The sequence below is a fragment of the Myxine glutinosa genome, chromosome 8, assembly GCF_964187855.1.
Source record: "Myxine glutinosa chromosome 8, kmMyxGlut1.1, whole genome shotgun sequence".
NCBI lineage: Eukaryota > Metazoa > Chordata > Myxini > Myxiniformes > Myxinidae > Myxine > Myxine glutinosa.
In genome coordinates this window covers 74,478,626-74,505,026 of record NC_136268.1, presented here as the reverse complement: position 1 = coordinate 74,505,026, position 26,401 = coordinate 74,478,626, and the positions used below count along the sequence as shown (strand labels likewise).

At 46.7% G+C, this 26,401-nt stretch overlaps 1 protein-coding gene across 4 annotated transcripts in view; it reads left to right on the top strand.

Annotated features, from left to right (window-relative positions):
* The window catches only part of DENND3 (DENN domain containing 3), a 143,977-nt gene that overhangs the window by 95,087 nt on the left and 22,489 nt on the right, over window positions 1–26,401 (top strand). For 3 of the 4 annotated variants that reach the window (XM_068124645.2, XM_068124646.2, XM_068124647.2), the window contains 3 exons: window positions 5,537–5,700; window positions 7,037–7,173; window positions 9,825–9,937. In XM_068124645.2, the coding sequence (XP_067980746.2) occupies window positions 5,537–5,700; window positions 7,037–7,173; window positions 9,825–9,937 (414 nt within the window). The remainder of the gene's footprint in view (window positions 1–5,536; window positions 5,701–7,036; window positions 7,174–9,824; window positions 9,938–26,401) is intronic. The other variant, XR_013624322.1, reaches the window with a different exon arrangement.

Genomic DNA, 26,401 nt, shown 5'->3' with positions numbered 1-26,401 from the left:
TGATGGAACCGCCATGCTGTCGTCGGTATCCGTAATAAGAGCGTAAAGCGGCCGCAACCCAGTCGCTCATAGTCTTCCGCAATCGCCCCACCAGCTAGCACGGCAGAGATGCGAATGCCATACGGCCTTCCTGCGGCATCTTCCCGACTACGGGCCGACACTGTTGCGGCTGCATATCGACTACAGAAGAACTGTCACGTCTCCCCTGCGGCTATGGGAGACTGACGACGACAGCAGTAGGACTAGTGGCGGCCGAGTTACGGCCATTGGCGACAGAGATACGACAGCCTGGCGACTGCATTACGACATACCACGATTTTCTGGCCAGGTATAAATAGGGGTGGACATTTCAGCTCACTGCAGTATGTTCTATGGTCAAGGTCTACCAAGGGTCTCTCTACCAACATCTATCATGGATGATGAACATAGGATGAAGCTGATCCTTCTGAATGACTTGGCAGCACTGGACCAAGATATTGCTGCGAATGACCTACTGCTGGCTCATGCTGAACTCCATTCCATGGCAAGACAGGATGGTGTGAGGGTCTCCGTGGAGTGAGGTCCTGTGGTGCCGACAAGGATATGGCTTTATTGTTTGGACTTGGGACTTTTGGGAACTTTATTTTTGGGACTTTGGTCCTTTGGAAACTTTATTTATGGGACTTGGGACCAGTGGAAATAATGTGTTGGACTTTCTTTTCATTCCCTCTCCCTGCAGAAAAGTTTGATTATTACATTACAATGATACATCTTTATTAACTTTCTTATTGTACATCAAACATCTTTATGCTTCATGTCATACATCATTGAAATGAATAAAGTGAAATGTAAAATAGAGAAATAAAGATTAAAAAAAAAAAATGCAAAATAGAAACACTGTAACGGTAGCTTTAGCCGTCTGATGAGTGCCTGTAGCGAGGCCGAAACAGTGATTTTTGAAATTTATATTTAATACAAACAAATTTATTTGTTCATATTAAATACAAATTTGTTCATAGCACAAGTATCCAATAATGATCATCAATGATCATTCATCAATGATCTCTCTGACTCTCTTGAAAATCCTCTCTATCTCTTTGCTGACGACTCTACTCTCTGTCGCTCCATTCCTCATCCCTCAGATCGGCAGTCTGCAGCTTCCTCACTCTCTGCAGACCTGGACAAAATCACAGACTGGTCAAACAAGTGGAACATGTCTTTCAATCCTGACAAATCTCACATTCTTACAATGTCTCTCCGAAAGGACCGACTGGACAACCCTCCCATCTACTTTCTCAACAATCCTCTCCAAGAAGTTCTGTCGCTCAAGCTTTTGGGTCTCACTATCTGCCATGATCTTTCTTGGGAAAACCACATTTCCAAGCTGGCCTCCAAAGCCAGTCGCCGACTGGGCATCCTCCGTCGTGCGAAGTCCTTCCTTGGCACACCTGAGCTCCTCACCACATACAAGGCTTTCATCCGCAGCTCAATGGAATACTGTTCCCCCCTCTGGGCTGGTGCTCCTGCCTCACACCTGGCTCGGCTTCACGCTGTTGAATCCAAAGCTTTCAGAATCATTGGAATCTCCCGCGATGAAGCTATCTCTGAGGGCCTTTCACTCACTCACCGCAGGCAGGTAGGTGGTCTTTCTGTCTTCTACCGACTCCTCTCCGGCCTTGCTCCCCCAGCTCTCTCTGTGCTCTGTCCCCCCAATATTCCTTCAGGTCGCACAAGATCTGCCTGCAACCCTCTTATGGTTAAACTGCCAAAGTCTAGGCTCTCTGCTCACCTTCACTCTTTCATTCCCCTTTTCTCCCGCCTCTGGAACAAACTCCCCCACTCCCTTCAATCCCACTCCTCCCTCCAGGTCTTTAAAACAGCTGTTCACCACCATCTCTTATCTTCCCCCATCGAAAACCTTGATCTTTTCTACCCCCGGTAATTCACCCCAGAGTCCTTGCAGTGTTCATATGTTTTAATCCTCTCCCACCTCCCCCCAAGTCCTCCCGATGTCCCTGCTCTCAAATGTTGTGTTTGTGTCCTTCCCCTTCTTCCCCCTCTCTTTTGTGTCCTCCCCCCTCTCTCCCCATCTTGTCTGCCGCTCCCCTTGTTTTTTGTGTTTTGTGTGTCGGTTTGTCTTTTTGTGTGATTAATGTTTGCTCTTTCACGAGCCTCGATCTTGTATACAAAAAAAAAAAAAAAAAAAAAAAAAAAAAAAAAAAAAAAAAAAAAAAAAAAAAAAAAAAAAAAAAATGAATCACAATGTTCATAGCACAAGTATCCAATAGCACAGCATAAGTATCCAATAGCACAGCACAAGTATCCAATAGCACAAATATCCAATAGCATAGCACAAGTATCCAATAGCATAGCACAAGTATCCAATAGCATAGCACAAGTATCCAATAGCACAGCACAAGTATCCAATAGCATAGCACAAGTATCCAATAGCACAGCACAAGTATCCAATAGCATAGCACAAGTATCCAATAGCACAGCACAAGTATCCAATAGCATAGCACAAGTATCCAATAATGAATCACAATGTTCATAGCACAAGTATCCAATAGCACAGCACAAGTATCCAATAGCATAGCACAAGTATCCAATAATGAATCACAATGTTCATAGCACAAGTATCCAATAGCATAGCACAAGTATCCAATAGCATAGCACAAGTATCCAATAGCATAGCACAAGTATCCAATAGCACAGCACAAGTACCCAATAGCATAGCACAAGTATCCAATAGCACAGCACAAGTATCAAATAGCATAGCACAAGTATCCAATAATGAATCACAATGTTCATAGCACAAGTATCCAATAGCACAGCACAAGTATCCAATAGCATAGCACAAGTATCCAATAATGAATCACAATGTTCATAGCACAAGTATCCAATAGCACAGCACAAGTATCCAATAGCATAGCACAAGTATCCAATAATGAATCACAATGTTCATAGCACAAGTATCCAATAGCACAGCACAAGTATCCAATAGCACAAATATCCAAGAGCACAGCACAAGTATCCAATAGCACAAATATCCAATAGCACAGCACAAGTATCCAATAGCACAGCACAAGTATCCAATAGCACAGCACAAGTATCCAATAGCACAAATATCCACAAGTAATCACTAATGTGTCAATAATCCTGACTGCCAGAGTCATCGTCATCGTCAGCTGGTGGCAGGTTCGGTGTAGACATCGTCTCTTGATGTGTGAATCAGGTGTGTGATCACACAATCATCATGTGTGAATCGCCTCCAATCGCCGGCGGTCTTATTGCAGTCTTGTGGACGTCGGAGTAAACCGCCACCCGGCCCCAATGCAGTCGCCGCGATCCGCCATCGGTCGTAATGTAGCCGCCAGACTGTCGCCACGCTGCCGCCGTGCATCCGCAATGCAGTCGTCGTCGATCTTCGACAGTCGCCATCCCACTCGGGGCGTCGTCGCAATGCAGGCGCAATGTGGCCGCCTGCAGTCGCCATACTGCCGCCTGACCATATTTGACCGCCCGACATCGCCAGTAGTCGCCGAAAAATCTTGATTGCCGGTAGTCGCCAAAATATCCGCCTATGTGTGACCTAGGCATAATATTTAATTTAGGACGTACGAGTATCAACAAAACAAAAATAAATCACAGAACTTACTACATATTATCTATGGTCATTTAAATTTTCAACTAATCTTAGATTAATTTAATATTTTAACTACCTCTTATAGATAATATGTAGTTCTGTGATTTTGTATTGATACTCCGAAATTTAATATTAATAGGTTTATGGGACATTTTAGCAATTTTGGTGGCTATTTTGAAAACACAAATGGCCGCAGTGATGATTTTCAAGTGGGCTAATCGATGGGTTTTATAACGTATTTACATAGGAACATCACTACCAAGTCTCATGCTTGTATCACAACGTGAACGATTCACCCTAATATAATGGGTGTGAGCCGCTATAAGCAGAAGGACACAAACTATTCATAGATGGGGGTTATCAATACTGCATGAGAAAAGACAAATTGTTAACGTTCATCCTCATATTTGTATTTGTTTATCGACACTTCCAATATTAATTATTCAACACACTTTTATGATATAAAGTCTTGTAATACAAGGAACAAAACCTTATTTTCTATCCACTACCACTATTTGAAGTAATCCATATTGTCCAGGCATGTTGAATGTACCTTTTCTCTCAAACAACTTTCTTTTTATTGTACACCGCTCCTTTCCAATGCCATCTCCAGGCGCTGCATAACGTTATTGCCGGGCACCGAAGGGCTCGGCAATGACGCACGCTGAAAGGGAGTACTCAGTTTTCAATCTGATTGTTTTCTTGCTTTCTTGTTTTCTTGGTTGTCCGGGCGATATCTCAGCCATCCTTTGAGCTAGGAAGCTGAAATTTCGGCACAATAGTGAGCAGGTCCTTTTTCAAAAACAGCATTTTTTGTTTTTTCATTAATCAATTAATTGATGAGTTATTTAATTATTAACGATTAATTAAGTACTTATATATTTCCTTTCTCTTCTGGCCATTATCTCAGGCACCTTTTGAGTTAGGAAGCTGATATTTGGACATGCCAATGACCAAGTGATTTGGCTGCAAAGGCTATTTTTGATTTATTGATGAATCAATTAATCAATTAATCGATTAATTATTTAATTATTCGATTAATGACTATAATTTTTTTTTTTTAAGTTACAGATTCTGATGAAATGGTGGTGGTTTGTGTTCTATTAGTGAATTGATTAATTATTTAATTTTTTATGATTATCATTTATTTATTTTCATTATTATTTATTCATTTATTTTATTTCTCCTCGGCAATATCTCAGGCACCTTTTGAGCTAGGAAGCTGATATTTGGACATGACAATGACCAAGTGATTTGGCTGTGAAGGGTATTTTTTATTTATTTATTAATTAATTGATCTATTAATTATTTAATTATTCAATGAATGGCTTAATTAATTAATTTTTTTTAAAGTTACAGATTCAGATGAAATGGTGGTGGTTTATGTATTCCATGAGCCAATTGATTAACTATTTAATTTTTTATGATTATTATTTATTTATTTTCATTATTGATCATTTATTTATTTTCTTTCTCATCTGGGCAATATCTCAGGCACCTTTTGAGCTAGGAAGCTAATATTTGGACATGACAATGACCAGGTGATGTTGCTATAAAGGATATTTTTGATTTATTGATTAATCATTTAATCGATTAATTTATTTATTGATTAATCAATTAATTATTTGATTTTTTATTAATGACTTATTTAATTACATTTCTGAAAGATACATCTTCGGATGAAGCACTAGTGGTTTAGTTATACTATTAGCCAATTGATTAAGAAAATATTTTATGATAATCTTTTATTGATTTTAATTATGCAATTAATCAATCAATTATTGTACACCTCTCCCTCTCAATACACTCTCTATGTATGTGCCGTGCTGTAGGATATTTAATTATTTGGCATGGGGGTGGTGTACTTTGAATGTATCTTTACTTGTTTCTTTTCTTTTTCCTTCTCAACAGACATGTATTCTCGCTGTAGGACATATGCAAGTTTGGGTTGGTTCTGTTGATGGGACTATCTACATCCTGGACACGCGCAGTCTGTCTTTCAACAAACAGCTGTCAGAACATAGAGAGAGTGTTACATCCCTATTGTTCTCACATGACGATCCCACTTCTTCAAAGTGAGTAAAAAGGTTTTAACCCCTACATACAAGCATATGCATTGAAAATAAGAACATTTTTGCAAAGTCTGCTGAGCATGTTAGTTTTTAGTTAGTATGTGCATAGCAGCAGAGGCCAGTTTGTTTGTTGGTGCACAGTAGTGGCATGTAAGTTCATTGGCACATGGTGGAGGTTCGTCCATTCATTGGCATGCCCTAGTAGCAGCCTGTCTGTTCGTTGCCACATGGTTGTGGCACACCTATTGGCACACGGTGGCATTCCGGCTTTTGGCACGCGATGGCGGCTCGTCTGTTGCAACGCAGTAGCGACCGTGCCATTAGTTGGTGCAGAATGGTGGCTGATCTGTTCTTTGGTGCAGGGCGGTGGCCGATCTGTTCTTTGGCGTGACTGTGGCCCATATGTTTGGTGGTGGCCCATTTGTTTGTTGGCATGCGGCAGTGGGCCACATGTTAATTGGCACATGGCAGTGGCCAATATGTTTATTGGCGCATGGCATTGACACATCTGTTTGTTTGTTGGTGCATGATGGTGGCACATCTTTTTGTTGGTGTGTGGCAGTGGCGCATCTTTTTTTTGGCATGTGGCGGCAGCTCATCTTCTCAGTGGCGTGCAGTGGCAGCCCACCTGTTCTTTGGCACATGGTGGTGGCACATCTCTTCATTGGCATATGGCGGTGGCCTATCTGTATGTTGGCATGGGTGTGACGGCCGATCTGTTTTTTTTGGTGCATGGTGTCAGGCAATTTGTTATTTGGTACGTGGAGGAGGCCAACCTGTTTGTTGGTACGTGGTGGCAGCCCATCTGTTAATTGGCTTGTAAAGTCGGCCAATCTATTTATTGGCACATGGTGGTTGCCCTTCTGTTGGTACGTGGCGGTGGCCCATCTGTTTGTTGGCATGTGGGGGTGGCCCATCTTTGTTGGCATGTGGCGGTGGCCCATCTGTTTGTTGGCATGTGACGGTGGCCCCTGTGTTTTTTGGCATGCAGTTGGCTAGTCCGTATCTCCATTGGAACATGTCGGCAGCCTGCTTTTTTGTCGGAGCATTGCAGAGACCCAATTTTGTTTCTTTTATTGTGATCTATGCGTTTTTTTTAGCACATGTTTATTGTGGCCAATATGTGATGGTTCATTTGTTCGTTCGTGTACATGGGCCCATTTGTTAGGTTGTGGCCTCGGTCCTTTTTCTTGCTGCTGTAGGACCATTGAAAGAAAAGCACAATGTAAAAGCCACATTATGTTAACATGATTAACCGGTGTTGTGCCAACCCCGATATATATAAATTTTGCCAGTAATTTTCTGCTGTGGAATTTCTTGTTGTCATCACTACCTGCAGGTGGGTGATCTCATGCAGCATTGATGGGCGTGTGGTAGCTTGGAACCCGATTACGCTGCAGGTGCACCACTCTTTTCATATCCCAAACTGTTCCAGCCTCACCTCAATGATGAACAACTCGGACTCTCTTTGGTGCTGTATGTTATATATTTTTTTAATTGTAATTGGATGGAGTAGAGAACATATATTCACATTTTGTTGCTCATCTAAAGGGTTGTGTTGTAAACGAGCACAAATAAAGGCAACGTGAAACGGGAAGAAAAAAGGGCAATAAGATAAGCTCTCCAGGTTGGCCCTAAAATTTTTAACCTAAGTTCAAGGTGTTGTTCAAATGTGCAGCAAGAACAGATAAGTCAGGCCTCATGGCTACAATTTCAAAACATTCAGTGTAATGTCAATTATTTTATTGGATTTCAGAAAATATCAGGAATTTTAAAACTCTTCATGGCTGACTTTTGATAACGTCAGTTATGAATAGCATGCAGCAGGTTTAATCAATAAATAAAAAGTTGTTTTGGGTTCCTAAGTTACTTCTTGCAATAAGGACTCGTGTTTTTGTTTTCAAATCCAAGCTTCATTTTCAAGCCATCATAAAGAACACATTACGTAACAGCGACACGTTGAAATATTGCAGTCGGAAGCACGTCATAGAGCATCGTCATCATCACTATAATTTCGTGTGCAGCCTTTGGCTGCTGTTTGCACCATTGCTGGGAGTATGGGAGTGTGCCGCTGATGCAGTGCCCCTGTTTCCAGTAAGCTGGTACTCATATTGACGACCTCGGAAGTATGACAGGCTCAGTCATCCCACCTGTGTTATGAAACGGCACGACAGGGGCTCAAACTTAAGACAATAAGATCTTAAGGCAGCCACTTTACCCGTTAAGCCAACACCTGCTTGTTACAGATAAAACTAGAATGATACTCAGTGGACCTCAAATAAAATATCATAATATCAAATCAAAATGATATCAAAATGAAACACAAATACCGGAGCGGTTGAGTGGTTTTGTCTCTTTCACACTCCAAATGAACCGTAATTCACATTTGTTTTGATATATAGATTTTGACATAGTTTGCCAACGTTTTTTAAGTGGTGAAGCTGCTTCAATATTTGGCTATGTCCTTCCTTCCACCCATCCGTCAAAAATGAAGAAGAACCTTTCTAACCCACTGTTTATTATATAAAGTATTATAAAGTGTAACTACCTTGCGCTCGTGAAGCGAAAAGCAGGGTTAAGCATTCAGTTTTGTACGTGTGCCGTGTGCCGTACGTGTGTGTGCTGTACGTGTCTGCATTTAAAAAAAAAATTTTCTCGGCAACCGTTGGTCCGATTGCCACGAAATTTTACCATCGAAGCGCCTCCGCCTGTATAATGTTTTAATTCATAATTATGACATCATAGGTCACGTGGTACGGACGCCATCTTGGAAAAACGTTACACCTCTATCTCCCAAACTGCTCAATGGAAAAATTGAAACAAGGCTCATTGTCAAGTCCTCACCATGGGGAATAACATATGTTGATGGTGATGTTATCGGTGCCTTAATTATGACGTCATAATTCGACAAGTACAACACTTGATCTGATCAGTATGAATAAAACAAAAATTCCTCTGCAACTGTTAGTCCTATGGACACGAAATTTTCACCATAGGAGCACCTCCTCCTGTAGAATATTTTAATGATAATCACGACGTCATAGATCATGTGGTACAGGCGCCATCTTGGAAAACCCGAAAAATGTTGCACCTCTACATCTCCAAACCCGCTGCATGGAAAAATTGAAACATGGCTCATTGGGAAGAACTCCATATGGGGAATAGGTATTGTTAACGATGACGTCATTGGTGCCATAATTATGACGTCATAATTCGACAGGGACATCGCTTGGTCTGATCAGTTTGAAATGGATTGGGCATGATCTATGCAACAATTATATTAGGGAATATAAATTTATGATGTCATCGCTCACGTGGTCTGGCAGCCATATTGGATCAAAGAAAAAAAATGTTCAAAAACATAAGAGTTGGCTCGCAACAAGTTGACTGTGCAGGGTAAGTATTCTATGAATACCATCTAGTTCTAAAGTGTAATTCTAATGGGTTCTAAAGGTTAATTCTAAAGTGTAATTATAATGGGTTCTAAAGGGTAATTATAAGGGGTTCAAAAGGGTTCTATCAGATAATTATAAAGGGTTTTGTTTGTTTCTAATCTTTGCCTATTTCATTTTTTAAATGACAAACTGAACCGCTTCCTTCGGACACGGGTGGGTTTTTTAATTTTTTAATTTCTTTATTTGTGATTTTAGATACCCGACATTTTGACAGTCAGAACAAACCATTAAACGACTTAAACATGCAACTTCCTTCGTCAGGCATTTTGACTACTTGGATTAACCCACCCAAATAACATTCCGGGTGGAATGGGCTAATGGACGTTGGCCATTTGTGACAATCATCCAATCAATTTAAAGATTAAGTATCATGTGGGGTGTTTGGATGGGATATCAGAGAGAGGTGGTGGAAGAATAATTTGTGTGGACACACGATTCAGGGCTTCATCCGTTATTTCAATATTTGTAGTCTTCTGTTCCGTATACTTCCATGTCCCTATGTAATTCAATTTTCAATTGCTCAACTGTGCTCAACTATACTACTAAATTATTTCTGCATCATCCTGAAATGAACGCGGTCTCCGCTTTCCCAAACGAGCAAAAATTCTGCCAACAAATCATTCTATTTTACTTCTTGGTTTATTCATTTGATTTTGCTGTTGTTTATTTCAGGCCTTGGAAAAAGCATCGAACAGTTCACCTTGAGAGGAAAACCTTTGTGCAAATTGAGCATAGTTGAAGCGCAGAGACCACAAGGCTTCAGCTGTTTTGCTCTCATCCCCAAGGTGTCCTTCATTGCGATCATGAATAGCCATTTTGTGGCATTAGGAATGGCATCAGTTCCGTGAAAGTTTACCTGTTGGTTATGCATAATTTCCAACATTAAATACTGGAAATTATGCATGTTGAGTCCTTTGAGAGTATTCAGGAGCAGTGAATATATTTTGAATTTATAATCCAACTAGCTGCTTACACACTCTAAGGGTGGGTACAGAATGACATTTTGAGTGGAGTAAATCATTGCTGAATATATATATATATATATATATATATATATATATATATATATATATATATATATATATATATATATAGTCGTGTGACTGCCCTGTGTGGTGAACACCGCAGGGTGACACGGAGGACCAAAGGAGCTTAACACTCCGAGGCATTCAATTTAATGGCGGACCTTCATTATACGCGCGGGGAGCAAGAGGGGGGGAAAGCCGGGAGCGCTTACCTGCACGGGTCCACCCGGTCATCTTCAGGCCTGCAATAATTGATGCAAGCAAACACCGAGTCAAAATGTACAAAAATACCGGTTTTATTAAAAGAAATGCTGGTAACAAAAGAATGCACAATAAACTAAAATCCTAAATTTGGAAGTCCCCACACACAGACCCAAATACAAATGAAAGAGAAAAATAATGATAGCAAAAATAAAAGGTGTGATTGGCACTTATCTGCGAGCGGCTCCCGAATATTGTCAGGAATTGTCTCAGGATCGCGTCCCTGGGTGGGAAACCGCAGACTAGTTGGTGCGAACTAGGCATCGCGCGCCCTCTTTCCCTCGATGTCCGCTTGTCCTCCCGATTGTCCAACCTGCGCAGGAGCGCCACGAACTCCGACCGCTCGGTGTTGCCAGAAGAGGAATGGATCGGCGATTGTCCATGCACGTTCACCACCAAAAGCCATGATCGTCAACTGAATCCAAGAACGAACAGCCAGACCAGGAGCGAGCACAAGCGAATTAATCAGTCAAGACTCTCCTCAATACTCCAAGAACGAATACGAATTCACGATCCAAGCCACGAACCATGAAACGGAACAGCACGAGAGCAGACCAGCAGATAGAGCTTGTTCGCTATGAATGCCAGCCCATAGAGAGAGAAAATGTCAGGGAACACAGTCTTCTATAATGCAGGCTCTGACGTCATCCCCACACCATTCTTGCCTGATCCAACCAGTATTTTTGTTACCGCTTAGTAGTCCATCTCTGCTCGACGAACCCAACCAATCTCATGCTCTGCGGGGCGTGGCCTCTCGGACCTGCCGCTTGTATTCTCACCCATGTCAATGTTATCAGCGGTAGTGCTCGATGCCCGGTTTCCGGTTAGTTTTTTTTTATTTAGTGCCATTAAATGCGTGATTCTGGCTCTATGTGTGGGTACTGTGTCAAATGGAACAAAGGAATAGGTTACAGAGGCAACTACACACAGGGGATTAATTTACTCATAATCCCTCACGAATTAACAAGCCCCACCCCTCTGATGGGGACGAAGATACAAGTTTACCCAACATCCTGTCTACACAAATTCCCTACACATGGTACATCTAGGTTTCTTCTTCTTCACGGCAGTCGGAGCACACTAATCTTGTGCAATTTACCTGGATTAAGATATCCCCCCCATCTGCCCCCCTCCCCCCCCCCATGAACGTAACAATATAATATATATATATATATATATATATATATATATATATATATATATATATATATACAGTGGAACCTTGACTTACGAGTGCCCCAACTTACGAGTTTTTCGAGATACGAGCCGTCGCTCGGGCGGTTTATTGCTTTGAGATGCGAGCCGAGATCCGAGTTACGAGCTTTCGCCACCCGGTCACGTGGTTATCTTGCCGTGCACGTACAGTACGTATCTCTGTCGTATAGCGCTGCATTTTTTTTCTTCGCATTTTGGTTATTTCGAGTTCACGCCGCCAGGTGGGTTCTGGTCACGTGGTTATCTTGCCGTGCACGTACAGTACGTATCTCTGTCGTATAGCGCTGCATTTTTTTTCTCGCATTTTGGTTATTTCGAGTTCACGCCGCCAGGTGGGTTCTGGTCACGTGGTTATCTTGCCGTGCAAGTACAGTACGTATCTCTGTCGTACAGCGCTGCATTTTTTTTTTCGCATTTTGGTTATTTCGAGTTCACGCCACCAGGTGGGTTCTGGTCACGTGGTTATCTTGCCGTGCACATACAGTACGTATCTCTGTCGTATAGCGCTGCATTTTTTTTTTCGCATTTTGGTTATTTCGAGTTCACGCCGCCAGGTGGGTTCTGGTCACGTGGTTATCTTGCCGTGCAAGTACAGTACGTATCTCTGTCGTACAGCGCTGCATTTTTTTTTTCGCATTTTGGTTATTTCGGAAAATTTCTTAGTTTTAACCATGGGGCCTAAGAAAGTGAGTGGCAAGTGCAGTGCTGAGAAGAAGAAGAGGATGATGTGCTTGGATATAAAACACGCAATCGTCGAAAAACATGAGCGAGGTGTCGAGGAGGACGTATATAACAGCAGAGGAGAAGAGCATGCCAGGCCACAACTTGTTCAGAATGCCGGCGATAGCTCGCCTTCTCTTTGTGGAAAACACGGTGAGATCCTTAACATCCAACAACTAATGGGACGCAAACGGGGCGCCCAGTTTAGCGGTACACACATTGATGAATCACCCTGCCTGTGATTCACCCATGACAGGTTATAGCTGGGTCGGGATTCAAACCCAGGCTGGACAGTTTAGACTTTAGAGTCAAGTGTGCGTACCTCCAGTCCAGGCCATCCTGCCAACTTGTATGCTGCATACAGGTTTTTTTTTTTTTTTTTTTTTTTTTTTTTTTTTTTTTTTTGTATACAAGATCGAGGCTCGTGAAAGAGCAAACATTAATCACACAAAAAGACAAACCGACACACAAAACATAAAAAACAAGGGGAGCGGCAGACAAGATGGGGAGAGAGGGGGGAGGACACAAAAGAGAGGGGGAAGAAGGGGAAGGACACAAATACAACATTTGAGAGCAGGGACATCGGGAGGACTTGGGGGGAGGTGGGAGAGGATTAAAACATATGAACACTGCAAGGACTCTGGGGTGAATTACCGGGGGTAGAAAAGATCAAGGTTTTCGATGGGGGAAGATAAGAGATGGTGGTGAACAGCTGTTTTAAAGACCTGGAGGGAGGAGTGGGATTGAAGGGAGTGGGGGAGTTTGTTCCAGAGGCGGGAGAAAAGGGGAATGAAAGAGTGAAGGTGAGCAGAGAGCCTAGACTTTGGCAGTTTAACCATAAGAGGGTTGCAGGCAGATCTTGTGCGACCTGAAGGAATATTGGGGGGACAGAGCACAGAGAGAGCTGGGGGAGCAAGGCCGGAGAGGAGTCGGTAGAAGACAGAAAGACCACCAACCTGCCTGCGGTGAGTGAGTGAAAGGCCCTCGGCGTTGACTACATCGCAGGAGATTCCAATGATTCTGAAAGCTTTGGCCTCAACAGCGTGAAGCCGAGCAAGGTGTGAGGCAGGAGCACCAGCCCAGAGGGGGGAACAGTATTCCATTGAGCTGCGGATGAAAGCCTTGTATGTGGTGAGGAGCTCAGGTGTGCCAAGGAAGGACTTCGCACGACGGAGGATGCCCAGTCGGCGACTGGCTTTGGAGGCCAGCTTGGAAATGTGGTTTTCCCAAGAAAGATCATGGCAGATAGTGAGACCCAAAAGCTTGAGCGACAGAACTTCTTGGAGAGGATTGTTGAGAAAGTAGATGGGAGGGTTGTCCAGTCGGTCCTTTCGGAGAGACATTGTAAGAGTGTGAGATTTGTCAGGATTGAAAGACATGTTCCACTTGTTTGACCAGTCTGTGATTTTGTCCAGGTCTGCAGAGAGTGAGGAGGCTGCAGACTGCCGATCTGAGGGATGAGGAATGGAGCGACAGAGAGTAGAGTCGTCAGCAAAGAGATAGAGAGGATTTTCAAGAGAGTCAGAGAGATCATTGATGAAGACCAGAAAAAGCACAGGGCCCAGAACACTACCTTGGGGAACTCCAGCCTGAACAGGAAGAGGAGATGAGAGACACCCATTCAGGGCCACACGTTGACTACGACCAGAGAGGAAGTCCGCCAGCCATGCGTGGAGATTTCCATGGATACCAAAGGAGGAGAGTTTGGAGAGCAGAGCAGGGTGCCAGACCGTATCGAAGGCACGTGAAATGTCAAGGGAGACAGCTCTAATTTCCTGTTTGGCGTTGAGGACCTCCATCCATTGTTGAGAAAGCAGAAGCAGCATGTCCAGAGTAGAGTGACCAGGTCTGAAACCAAATTGATGATCAGAGATCAAGCCATTGGAGAAGAGGAAAGATTTAATATCTGAAGCAATGATGGATTCCATGACTTTGCTGATAATTGGGAGAAGGCTGATTGGTCTGTAGTTGCTGGGATCTGTTTTTGCACCTTTTTTGTGCAAAGCGGTGATGTTGGCTGATTTCCAAGCAGATGGCAGATGACCTTGAGCAAAAGAGAGGGTGAAGAGAACAGAAAGAGGGAGTGAAAGAGCAGAAGAACATGATTTTAGGACCCGTGGGCTGATGCCGTCAGGACCAGTTGCAGAATCAGAGTCGAGGGTTGACAGAAACTTTTCCACCTTGTCAGGAGGAAAGGACGAAAGGTGAAATATAAAGCGCGAGATATTTTTATATATACTGTATATTTAAAAAAAAATTGGTGTGGTTTTTGGCGGGCTGGAACGGATTAATAGCATTTCAATGCATTTCAATGGGGAAATTTGATTTGAGATACGAGCAATTTGAGTTACGAGCTCGGTCACGGAACGAATTAAACTCGTAAGTCAAGGTTCCACTGTATATGTATATATATTGTTACGGTTTTCCACCGCCCTTCTTACCCTTACCAAGGGGGGATTAAGCCCCTTGTTCTTTCTGGGCCTGGCGTAACCGAGAGACTTGAAACGCCTCTCCCGGGCAAGCGCAAGGTAGGGTTTTGGGACCAAGTCTTACTCGTACCTAAATACCTGCGCCGCCAGGGAAGCGGGGAACCAAGCCTTGCACGAGCCACGTGTAATTTGAGTACACCGGGCGGATTGCATACCACGTGGTCCGTGCAGTCACCGTTAATATTGGACCCCGATTAGAGCGGTGCCATTCGTACCACGCTTAGTCAATGATGGAAAACACAAAAGCGGTAGAATCAAAGGAAGAACACAGGTTTAATTATTATTTACACGTATGTACACTTTGGTAGAAAGCAGACACAGAGCAGAACTTAAGCAGTCTTATTATAAATCCCAGACACGGGCCCGTTCACACTCACACAGGGAAATTGCAGGCAGGATGATGTTCAGGCCAAACGCGCTGACTTGGTCGTCCAGGAACGGCCCCGTCCGGCTCTCCTCGGTCAGAGCACGTCCCGCGATGATGGCAAGCAGGCGGTGGAAGGATCCTCGTAGCGCGTCTCTCGAACAAAAGGCAGCAGATGAGGCAGGAAGGCGGGAAGGAATGAACGCATCTCTTGGCGCGGCTGGGCGGTTCCACAGCGCGTTTAGCAACCAGCGCGCTATCACTCGTGTAACCCAGTGCAATATAGCGGCTCGGCTTCAAGCTCAACCGAGCGTCACTTTAATATGAGCGCGTATCTTGGTTCATGCGCGTCTTTCTCCGATCTCGTATCTCTCGTAACTCAAATGCTCTGACCGCGCTCCTTCAACTCGGGAGTCCTCTTACTGCTCTTGGGGGCTTTGCGCGACGGGTTATATTTGCCACGCCCTGAGCCTTCTCGAACGTTCCAACCACGCCCTGTGACGCATTGCCGCAGCCACTCCCTTTGAACCCAGATTGGTGGCCCGCGCTTACTGTCAGCTTCTTCGCCGCCCTCACTCGGTCCCGACCCGACCTGCTCGGCCTGCCTCGTGTCAATTCGCGCCAAAAAGCCAAAGGCAGCACAAAGAGGCGTAAGAGGCATAAGGCAATGGAAGTATTAAAAGGACCTACTCAAATTATTCTACTCAACGTAAGACTAACACAGGAAAAGGACTACTCTCACACATACTATGAAATAACTAAACTATCGCGAGGCTACGTGTTGTTTGTGTGACGATACTATGAGGGGGAAATTTAATCTTTATTGTACAAAACTCAAAACCGCAACACTACCCCTCTCCCTCGTCAGATTCGTCCCCAAGTCGAACCTAACAAAAAAAATGGAACGACCGGTTTTGAGAATGATCTGGAAAATTAACTTTTACTTTTACATGTGACATATAGATGTGGTTCCCCCTAACATTTACTCTAACCCATGGGTGCGACAGTTTTAAAACACTAAATATGTCCCCCCCTATTGTGTTGAGTAGCTACTCTAACAGAATCATGCCCACAATTAACCGAATCCGGAATTTGTCAAACTAAACATATAGCCGGTGGGCAGCATTTTATATACAAAGCACAAAAACTTAACCTTATTTTACAATTCTATGACCCAGGACCTGTCCTTTTTGGAAAGAGAAGATTGGAGGGGAGAGAAAGAACAGCAAAGCACAAAAACACACTCAAAAATTCACATTTGCTGCTTGCTTCTTGCGTCTTGCATCTTCTGTGTGCCTATCAAACCGGCTAGCCCCAGGACCGGCATACAGGCCATTCCTGCTCTTCAGGGCTAACTAAACTTACAAATCTTCTCGTTCCTAGCACACCATCATAAAAATGCACAACAAATGCGTTCATTTTATTTCTCTGCCAGGCAGGGCCAACCCTATGTGGTCCGACTGCGTGACATTCATGCCACTCAAAACAAGTGGTCCGAAGATGCAAGGTGATGCTGCAGCAAGGTGCTGCACAGCAGAGGTGCAAGGCCACAAGACCTGTGGTCCATAAGTGTACATAATGCAGCAAAGTGTTTGTGGCAGCAAAGTGCTGCACATGTGCAGCAAAGTTACACAAAAGGATATGGCAGCAGAGTGCTGTGCAGTTTGGCTGCACAGATGTAGCAAAGTGCAGCAGGGATGCTGCACAGGTCGATGGTGCTGCAAGGCTCCACCTCCAAAATGGTCCTGGGGTGGGGGGGGGAGAGACAAAGCACGACCAGCAAAGCGGAAAGGGCACAAAGGTACACAGCAAAACAAGGTAATGCAGCGTGAGGTGCACGGAAGAGCGAGCAGAGCAGGCTTCGTCCCTATCCGTCCGTACCCCCCATCATCGGCTTACACTACCCTAGCCCTTTCTTGTATTTACAAATTCGTCCCTACATCTTGTCTCCCATATCCCCCTCTACGCCAAATTCGTCTCCCAATCCCTCACAGGAAGGAAGGAAGGCATGGAACAAACACAATGTCTCATTACGTCATGATGTGTCTTACACTCAACAGTTCACAACGCCTTGGTGTGGATTTCCGTCCTCCTTGGTGATTGGCTGTGGATGGCGCGAAGGGGGTTTCTCATCCTAACTACTCTAATGACATTAACTCATTTAAACTACCCGGGGTCATACCCTGCCAAGTGGCCTTCTTTAAACTATGTGGTTCTAAAAACCGAATTCCCATTGCCCACCCTGTGATGCCATCCAAATTTGGGTCTCACTCCCCAATTTTTCATACTGTGCCCTTGCACAATTTCGGGGCTGGGTCGTGTGGCTCCACTAGCAGGTCCAACTACCTGCGCACCTCCGCCACTGAAGTCGCCACCCTGCTCCTGCGACTACCTAAACTGGTGAAGGCCCCTCCTGGCTCTTTACCCCCTGATGCCCACCTTGGCATTGGGCAACCCGGGTCCTTCCTTTGGATCCTCGGGCCCCACTCAACAACTCACACTACCCTAACTGGCTCCCAGAGCCTACCTGCGGCCTCACCTGGCCGACAAACTACCAGTGGCGGAGTGCCCCAATAACCATACGCACCAACTAAACCACACGCCCAGCCATTTCACTGACTCATGCACCCTCCAAAGCACTACTTGCCACTACCTGCACCACAGGTGTCAATATCCATACAAATTTTGCCTGTGCCCTCTACCTGGCTTTACACTACCCCCCAGGCTTTCGCGAATGGGTTCTACTCTTCCCCCATTCAGTCCTTCACACCATGCATTCCACACCTTTTATTCCACACCAAGCATTTCACACCAAATATTCTCACACACCATTTATTTCACACACCTTTTATTCCACACCAAGCATTCCACACCAAATATTCTCACACGCCATTTATTTCACACACCTTTCGTCTCGCACACCAATTGTGCTCACTCACCACATATTTTGCACACCTTTTGTGCTCACTCCTCAAACCAATTCCATTTATCTCAACACACAATTCCTCACACACACCACATCATCTATCTAACTGCTTTTGCCCTAGAACTCGTGCTTCCCCGTCATCCCGTTACACTAAGCACACGCTTCGTCATTAACATCCACCTAAGCTACCTACGTCCCCACTATATAGGTACAGATGTCTCTACTTAAAACTTGTCTCTCAGGTCTTCTAATTCCCTATCAATTATCCTAGCCCTCCCTCGACTAGCTTCGGTGCCCCATGGAGGTCACCATTGTTGGCACCCCCATGTGCCTGTCACTGCCATCCCCCTAATATAATGCTCATGGGCCCTGCTGTGAAGAATGGTAACACTACCATTCCTCCATGCAGGGTACACTATCCTCATCCGTCCACTATACTTGAGCCTCTCCATTTGGATGTACGTTGTCATCACGGCTCGACCTCGAGAGGCCGAGTGATCCATGCGGGTGGTTCGTCTACTGTAGGTTGGGTCCGTCTGGCATTTTCGATCCAGGGGATGAGGCATGGATGGGCCGAGGTGCAGGGGCCCATCTCGGCGCGGGGCCTCACGGTCCCACGCACGATGGCCCAACCGCCCACGGTCAGAGCATCGCACTCGCCAAGGTGCGCGGCTCCGAAATCTCCAACCTCCCCTTGAACCTCGCCGATTGCTCTTCCCGCAATGGCGCGGCACCAACCATACAGGGCGGGGCCCGGCCCGGGTCGTGCATGGTGGTCCTTGTGAAACCGCCGCACCACCGATTCCGGCCGGTCCCTGCCGCACACAACTCACCGAGGGCTCACGTCGGCCATCCATCGTGCTAAACGCTACCCCGGTCGGTGTTGATGTTTGAGCCGCGTTCTCACCACTCGCGACCCACTCCGCACTCGCACACCCAGGCATCCCTGCGCCTCCCATACATTCTGCTACCGCATACCTAGGCGCACTCACGCCCCTCACACACTTCAGTATGCACTCTTCTTCCACACACTCTGTAACACCCCCAGGTGTGCACTCTCCTGTTGCACACCCAATCCTCGCACACCCTCGCACACACCCTGGCGCACACTCTTCCATTACACACTCGGTAACACCCCCGGGTGTGCACTCTCCTGTTACACACCCTGCAAGACGCTTTGGTGTGCACTCCTGCACACTCTCTGTAACACACTCTCCTGTTGCACACTCTTCCCGCACACATTCCGCCATACACTTTTCTCGCTCACACTCACGCTCCGGTGCACACTTTTCTCTCACACGCGCACCAGCCACCCTCGTACACCGCACAATGGACCTTCTACGACCGCCCGGGTTACGTTTCTTTCCCAAGCGTGCCAAAACCCTTTTCGCGCCAAACACATTCGCGCCATAATTCCTACTCACCTTGGGGATCTCCTTTCCCGCCAACACCTGTAAACCTTTATTGGGGTTAGCAAGCCCGACATCACGGTGCGAGTACAGACTTTGTGCAAATCCCATCTCTTTCTCCCGCGATTTATTTACCTTCTCTCCCGTCTCTTCAATTTCGATTATTTCTTTGAGTTCAATTATTTCCTTTTCTACCTCGACCGTCGGCACGCATAAAATTTCCTTGCCCTCCAATTCGACGACCGTCGGTTCTTTTACACCCTGCGTCGCGATTTCTATAGCCCCCGTCAATTTGGCTGCGCTCTGCTCTACCTCGCTCTCCATGTGTTCTTCACACCGCGTCACCTCGTCGCGTACCAAGGCGACCTCCCCGCTCAACCTGTGCCCAATGTCCTCCCCCAATTTTTCCATATCACACCTGACTTCCTCCCTCATCTTTTTAAATGTCTCCCCTCGGGTGTCCATTCTTTCATTTATTTTATCCATGTCATTCTTTAGTCCCTGCATTTCGTCCTTTTGGGCTTCAATTATTTCCCTTTTTGATTTGTCCCCCATTTCTTTAATTTGATTCTTTAGCTCTTTGGTGTCTTCACCCGACCTGACCATAAAGGCCATCATTTGTGTCATAAATAGGTCCATATTCATTGGCGCCGCGGGCTCGGCTTCCGCTGCCACGTGCGAGGCGCCGCAATTTTCTACCCCTGCTGCCGGCCCCTCATCAATTCTTCCTTCATCTACCAGCTCTTCCTGTGGGTCCTGGGTCATTAATTCCTCCTAATCATCTACCCCCACCGGCATTTGACCGCCTTGACTAGCCATGGAACGAATACAATTTGGCTTTTACGACTAAATTTAGTCCACTCGTAATTTTGAGTGCGTGAAGTGCACTCCAGGTCCAATCCCACTCCCCGACACCAAATGTTACGGCCAATATGTATAATTTGGTGTCCAAAATTTTGGTGTCCAAAAATCCCACTCCTGACTACCAAATGTTATGGTTTTCCGCCGCCCTTCTTAACCTTACCAAGGGGGGATTAAGCTCCTTGTTCTTTCTGGGCCTGGCGTAACCGAGAGACTTGAAACACCTCTTCCGGGCAAGCGCAAGGTAGGGTTTCGGGACCAAGTCTCGCTCGTACCTAAATACCTGCGCCGCCACGAAAGCGGGGAACCAAGCTTCGCACGAGCCACGTGTAATTTGAGTACACCGAGCGGATTGCGTACCACGTGGTCCGTGCAGTCACCATTAATATTGGACCCCGATTAGAGCGGTTCTATTCGTACCACGCTTAGTCAATGATGGAAAACACAAAAGCGGTCGAATCAAAGGAAGAACACAGGTTTAATGATTAATTTACACGTATGTACAATTTGGTAGAAAGCAGACACAGAGCAGAACTTAAGCAGTCTTATTATAAATCCCAGACACGGGCCCGTTCGCACTCACACAGGGAAATTGCAGGCAGGATGATGTTCAGGTCAAAGGCGCCGACTTGGTCATCCAGGAACGGCCCCATCCGGCTCTCCTCGGTCACAGCACGTCCCGCGATGATGGCAAGCAGGCGGTGGAAAGATCCTTGTAGCGCGTCTCTCGAACAAAAGGCAGCAGATGAGGCAGGAAGGCGGGAAGGAATGTACGCGTCTCTTGGCGCGGCTTGGCGGTTCCACAGCGCATTTAGCAACCAGTGCACTATCACTCGCGTAACCCAATGCAATATAGCGGCTCAGCTTCAAGCTCAACCGAGCGTCAGTTTAATATGAGCGTGTATCTTGGTTCATGCGCGTCTTTCTCCGATCTCGTATCTCTCAAACTCTACTGCTGACCACGCTCCTTCAACTCCTCTTCTCTTCTCTCGTAACTCAAATGCTGACCGCGCTCCTTCAACTCGGGAGTCCTCTTACTGCTCTTGGGGGCTTTGCGCGACGGGTTATATTTGCCACGCCCTGAGCCTTCTCGAACGTTCCAACCACGCCCTGTGACACATTGCCGCAGCCACTCCCTTTGAACCCCGATTGGCGTCCCGCGCTTACCGTCAGCTTCTTCGCCGCCCTCACTCGGTCCCGACCCGACCTGCTAGGCCTGCCTCGTGTCAATTTGTGCCAAAAAGCCATAGGCAGCACAAAGAGGCGTAAGAGGCATAAGGCAATGGAAGTATGAAAAACCCCTACTCTCATTATTCTACTCAACGCAAAGACTAACACAGGAAAAGGACTATTCTCACACATACTCTGAAATAACTAAACTATCGTGAGGCTACGTGTTGTTTGTGTGACTATACTATGAGGGGGAAATTTAACCTTTATTGTACAAAACTCAAAACCGCAACTATATATTGTTACAGACACGACTTTGATGTTATGGTGGGCCGAGCGGAATGGCCGCCGTGTCCGCACAAGTTACCCGATTATACTCGAACCTTGGCCGAGTCGCGCTACGCTAGATCAATGAAGGAAAAGGACACAACGGCTGGGATTAAAATGACACGACACCAGGGATACGGTTCTCAAGACCTCCGGAGGAGGTTATAATATGGCGGAAGGTTAGATTACAGGAATGAGAGGGACAGCATAGAAAGATAGGCACTTAGACACACTTATCTTATTCCCGACAGACCACAGATAAACAGGACAAAACTGACTCACACGGGGATTGATGGCAAGGAAAGCGGGTAGTCGATGGCTCAAGGTGCACTCTTGGCTCAAGGACAGAATCGACCCGGTCCGGTCCAAAGATGCGGGGAGGTATCGTCGCGCTGGGGGTGGCGTCCTTTGCTCTCCGTAGTTCAGGCGCATCTGACCTCACATCCGGTTAGTCGTCGCGTATATCCGGCGGGGAGTGACACGCCCTCGGCTCGTTAGCTCCGCCCCAGATGGAATCGGCCCGTTGCTTCTCATTGGGTGCGGGGGGTTACCGGCTCCGCCCTTGACGAGGGGCCGACAGGCAGCCCCTTCGTGGTAACCCCGTCGGCGCACATGGGTAATGGCGGCTAACCGAGCCGGAGTGAGGATGCACACTCCCCGCGCGCGCCGCCCCCCTCTGTTGTTGTAGTTGTTGTTGTAGTTGTTGTTGTTGCATGGGGAAGATGGGAGGAGGTATGGGGAGGTCCTAAACTCACTATTGGTGCCATACAATCACATTCTGGTGCAACGAAGAGTCAGAATTAATGGAAACGAGTCCTTAACTGACATAGACTAAGAATAACTAGCAAGATGTCCGAAAGTTGTCTACGTGAGATGCGGTGGACCTGGGCACGACATTTAATGGGGGAAAAAGGGGAAGGTCGGTTCTACAGAGTGTTGTTTACAGACAATGGGACTAGGGAATGGGGGATTGAGGATAGTTGGGGAGTATTGGGGAAATAGGGGAATATTTACAAGCGGATATGGAGGCCAAATGCCATATCCGCAACATTGCACCCTTCTCTACCCTCGGGGCGTCCCGACCCGATAAATTTTTACCTATTTTAGTGTGGCACTCAGATGTAGTTCCCTCTACTATTAACTCTACCCTGAGTGCGACAGTTTTACAGATATTCACAAATGAGTAAATATGTCCCCCTGCGACGTTGCACCCTTCTCCTCTCAGAAACACACCCACAGGATAACCGAATTGCGGAAAGAATTCGCAAACTAAACATACAGCCGGTAGGGAGCATTATTTACAAGACTACGCTGATATTTACACTACGATCCAGGACCTGTTTTTGGAGGGACACATGCAGATGTTATGCATAGAGAGAGCACGCATGCCAGCATCGATACACCAACCCACGAGTGCTCTGTGGCCTTACGGCCTTTAATAATGTGCAGAGCACCCCATCCAAGCACCAAAAGCACCACCCCATCCTGTACAGTCAGCACCATCCGGTGCACCAATAAAGTGTCTATAAATCACGGTGTGGTGTCGCAGCCGGCCGATGGTCTGCCGCTGGTCTTGCCTTCGTGTGGTGCACTTGGCCTTCTTACTGCTTTCAAAAATAAAGAAAGGCGCCAACCGCGTCCATTTCTTTATTGTGGCCGTCAGGGGGCCAACTCTTAGTGGTTCACCTGTTTGGCATAGGTGCCACGTTGACCCAGAGGTCCATCAATGGGTGGTGCTTGGCCGCAAAAAAAACTGCGGTCCATGGTGGGCGGCCACAAACATTGCGGTCCATATGGTGTATCGATCCAGGCAGCAAGCAGCGAAAGTGCAGGCCCACAACTGCGTAGCCAGCACCTCTCTCTCCTCTCTCTCTGCCCCAAAGCCAGATCCTCGGAGGTGGGAGACAAAAGAAAAGACAAGTGAGTAAGGTGGTAAGGGCGCAAAAGTGCACGCAACATTAGGTAATGCACACTAGGGGCACATGGGAACCAGGTGAGACAGGTACGTTCCTACCGTACGCCCCCCCCCCCACCAGGTAACCTACATGGCCCCTCCCTTACCCCTTACTGTATCCACAAAACACAACACTACCCATAAACATCTATTTTACAAATCAACAAACGTCCCTACTGTCTTCCCCGTTCCTCCCATAAACCAAATTCGTCTTCTCTCCCTCCTAACCAATCAAATTTGCCATTTTCAACTCAACATCATAATTTGCCATCTCCAACTCAACATCATAATTTGCTATCACCAATTCATCATCAGTCCCTCCTAGGGAGGGAGAGATGGAATCACCCCAATGTCTCATCCACGTCGTGATGCGTCTCACAAATCCAACAGCAATCCTTACTTCCTGCAACACAAAACAAAGAAAACACAGGTGTGGAGTCATCATCATCACCTCAGGTAAGTGGCTGCGTATGGTGCGACAGGTTCATCAATCCTAACTATTTCCTAAATGACTTTAACAACTTTACACTACCCGGGGTCTTTCTCCGGCCAAACCATTGGCCCTCTTACACTATGGGTTCTAAAAACCAATTCCCATTGACCAACTGTGGTGCTTTTCAATTTGGGGTCTCACTCCCCCGATTCATCTCCCGGTGCCCTCGCACAATTTCTGGGCTGTGGCGTGTACCTCTCCCAGCGGGTCTACCCACCTGCACACCTCCACCACTGCAGTTGCCTCCGAGCTTACCTGCTCCTTACCCTAACCTAACTACCTGGGGAAGGCCCTCTGGCGCTCTCCCCACTCGGTGCCCTCTCTGGCACTGGGCTGCCCGATCCACACCCGGGATCCTCAGGCACCCACTGACACTAACGGCTCCCAGAGCCCACCTGCCACCTCACCTGGCCGACATCCTCACAGTGGTGGAGTGCCCAACCAACTACACACACTAACAGGCTACACGCCCAGCCATTTCCACAACACTAATGCACCCATCCACAACACCATTCTGCAACCGCACCACAAATGCCAATATCCAACCACAATTTACCTATACCCTCTACCTAACACTTACACTACCCGCCCCGGGTACTCGTGAGGGGGGTCCACTCTTCCCCCATCCACACCTTCGCACCATGCACACCACTCCGTACCACTTACTCCAACTCTCTCCACACACCTGTACTTGCACACCTGTGCTCTCACACCTGGTGCCACCTGCACCCTTCTCTCCCCAAGCGCATTCGCGCTGATCCACACACTCACTACTCACACACTGCTCCACACACCTGTCCAGTTCTCATCCACACGGCATCATCTCATCTAACTACTCCCCTCTGAAACTCGCGCTTCCCAGTCGTCCCTTTAAACTATTGCGCTCCCTCGTCATTATAATCCACACTAATCTACCTGCGTCCCCACTACAGGTATCAGTCACTAACTAAACTTAACGTCACCTAATGTCATCTTCGCTAGATCCCTATCAATATCCTAACCCACCCGGGCTAGTTTTCACTGCCATACACCCCATAATCTATTGCTCCTTTGCCCCCTATATGGGAAGGGTGGCAGGGATGCCACCCTTACCCACCGGGCCCATCGCTCACTACCAATTTTGCACATCAAATTTCAACAAATCAAAAATTTGCCAATCACTGCTCATCATCTGCCAATCACTACCGCCAATCCTTTGCCAATCATCAAATTTTGTTTTTCTCTAATTTTGGGGCCAAAACACTATCATCATCACACAGTCTACTCACTAATGCCTCTCGGTGCGCCAATTCCTGTCCAAAGCCCGGCTTCGTAAAGCCAAGCCATGAATGCGGGTTGTTTGGTGCCAGCGGCTGGATACGTCCCGCATTCGGGGCAGGGACGGGGGCTTACCCGGCCCGAGACCCCACGCACCATCTCGGCACGGAGCCATCCCATGGCTCGATCTCGACCTGCCGGAATGCCTCAACAAAAAGTGGTCGCCATGACGACCCTTCCTATCCAGCCGCCCGCTCCACCTAGTGGAGCACGGACGCGGCCGTTCCACGCGAGGCCCGGCACGCACCGAGGGCCCGATTCGGCTAAAAGTCGACCTAACCTTTAACCCGGTTACCTTCGATGCCTCACCTGCATGCTTACACCCCGCAGCCCGTTCCTTGCTCACACATCCAGCCGTGCCCATGCTCCTCGTACCTTTCCTTACACACCCAGGTACCCTCATTCCACTCACAGCCTTGGTCACACACCTGACCACCGAACACTTTGGCACACATTCGTTGGTCGCACACCTCACCAACACACCTCTTCGCGCCCCCTCCTCGGTCACCTCCTCTGTGACAATCACAGGTGTGCTCTCATTCGCACACCCAACCACGTGCCTCACTACCCATTCCAGCATGCATTCCCACTCATGCTCTACCATTCCAGGTGCGCATCCCTCCATCCCAGGTGTACATCCTCGCTCACCTGTCACAACCAACTCACTCTCCTTGTCACTCTCACTACTCTCACCTCCATTCTTGACAGCGCACTCACC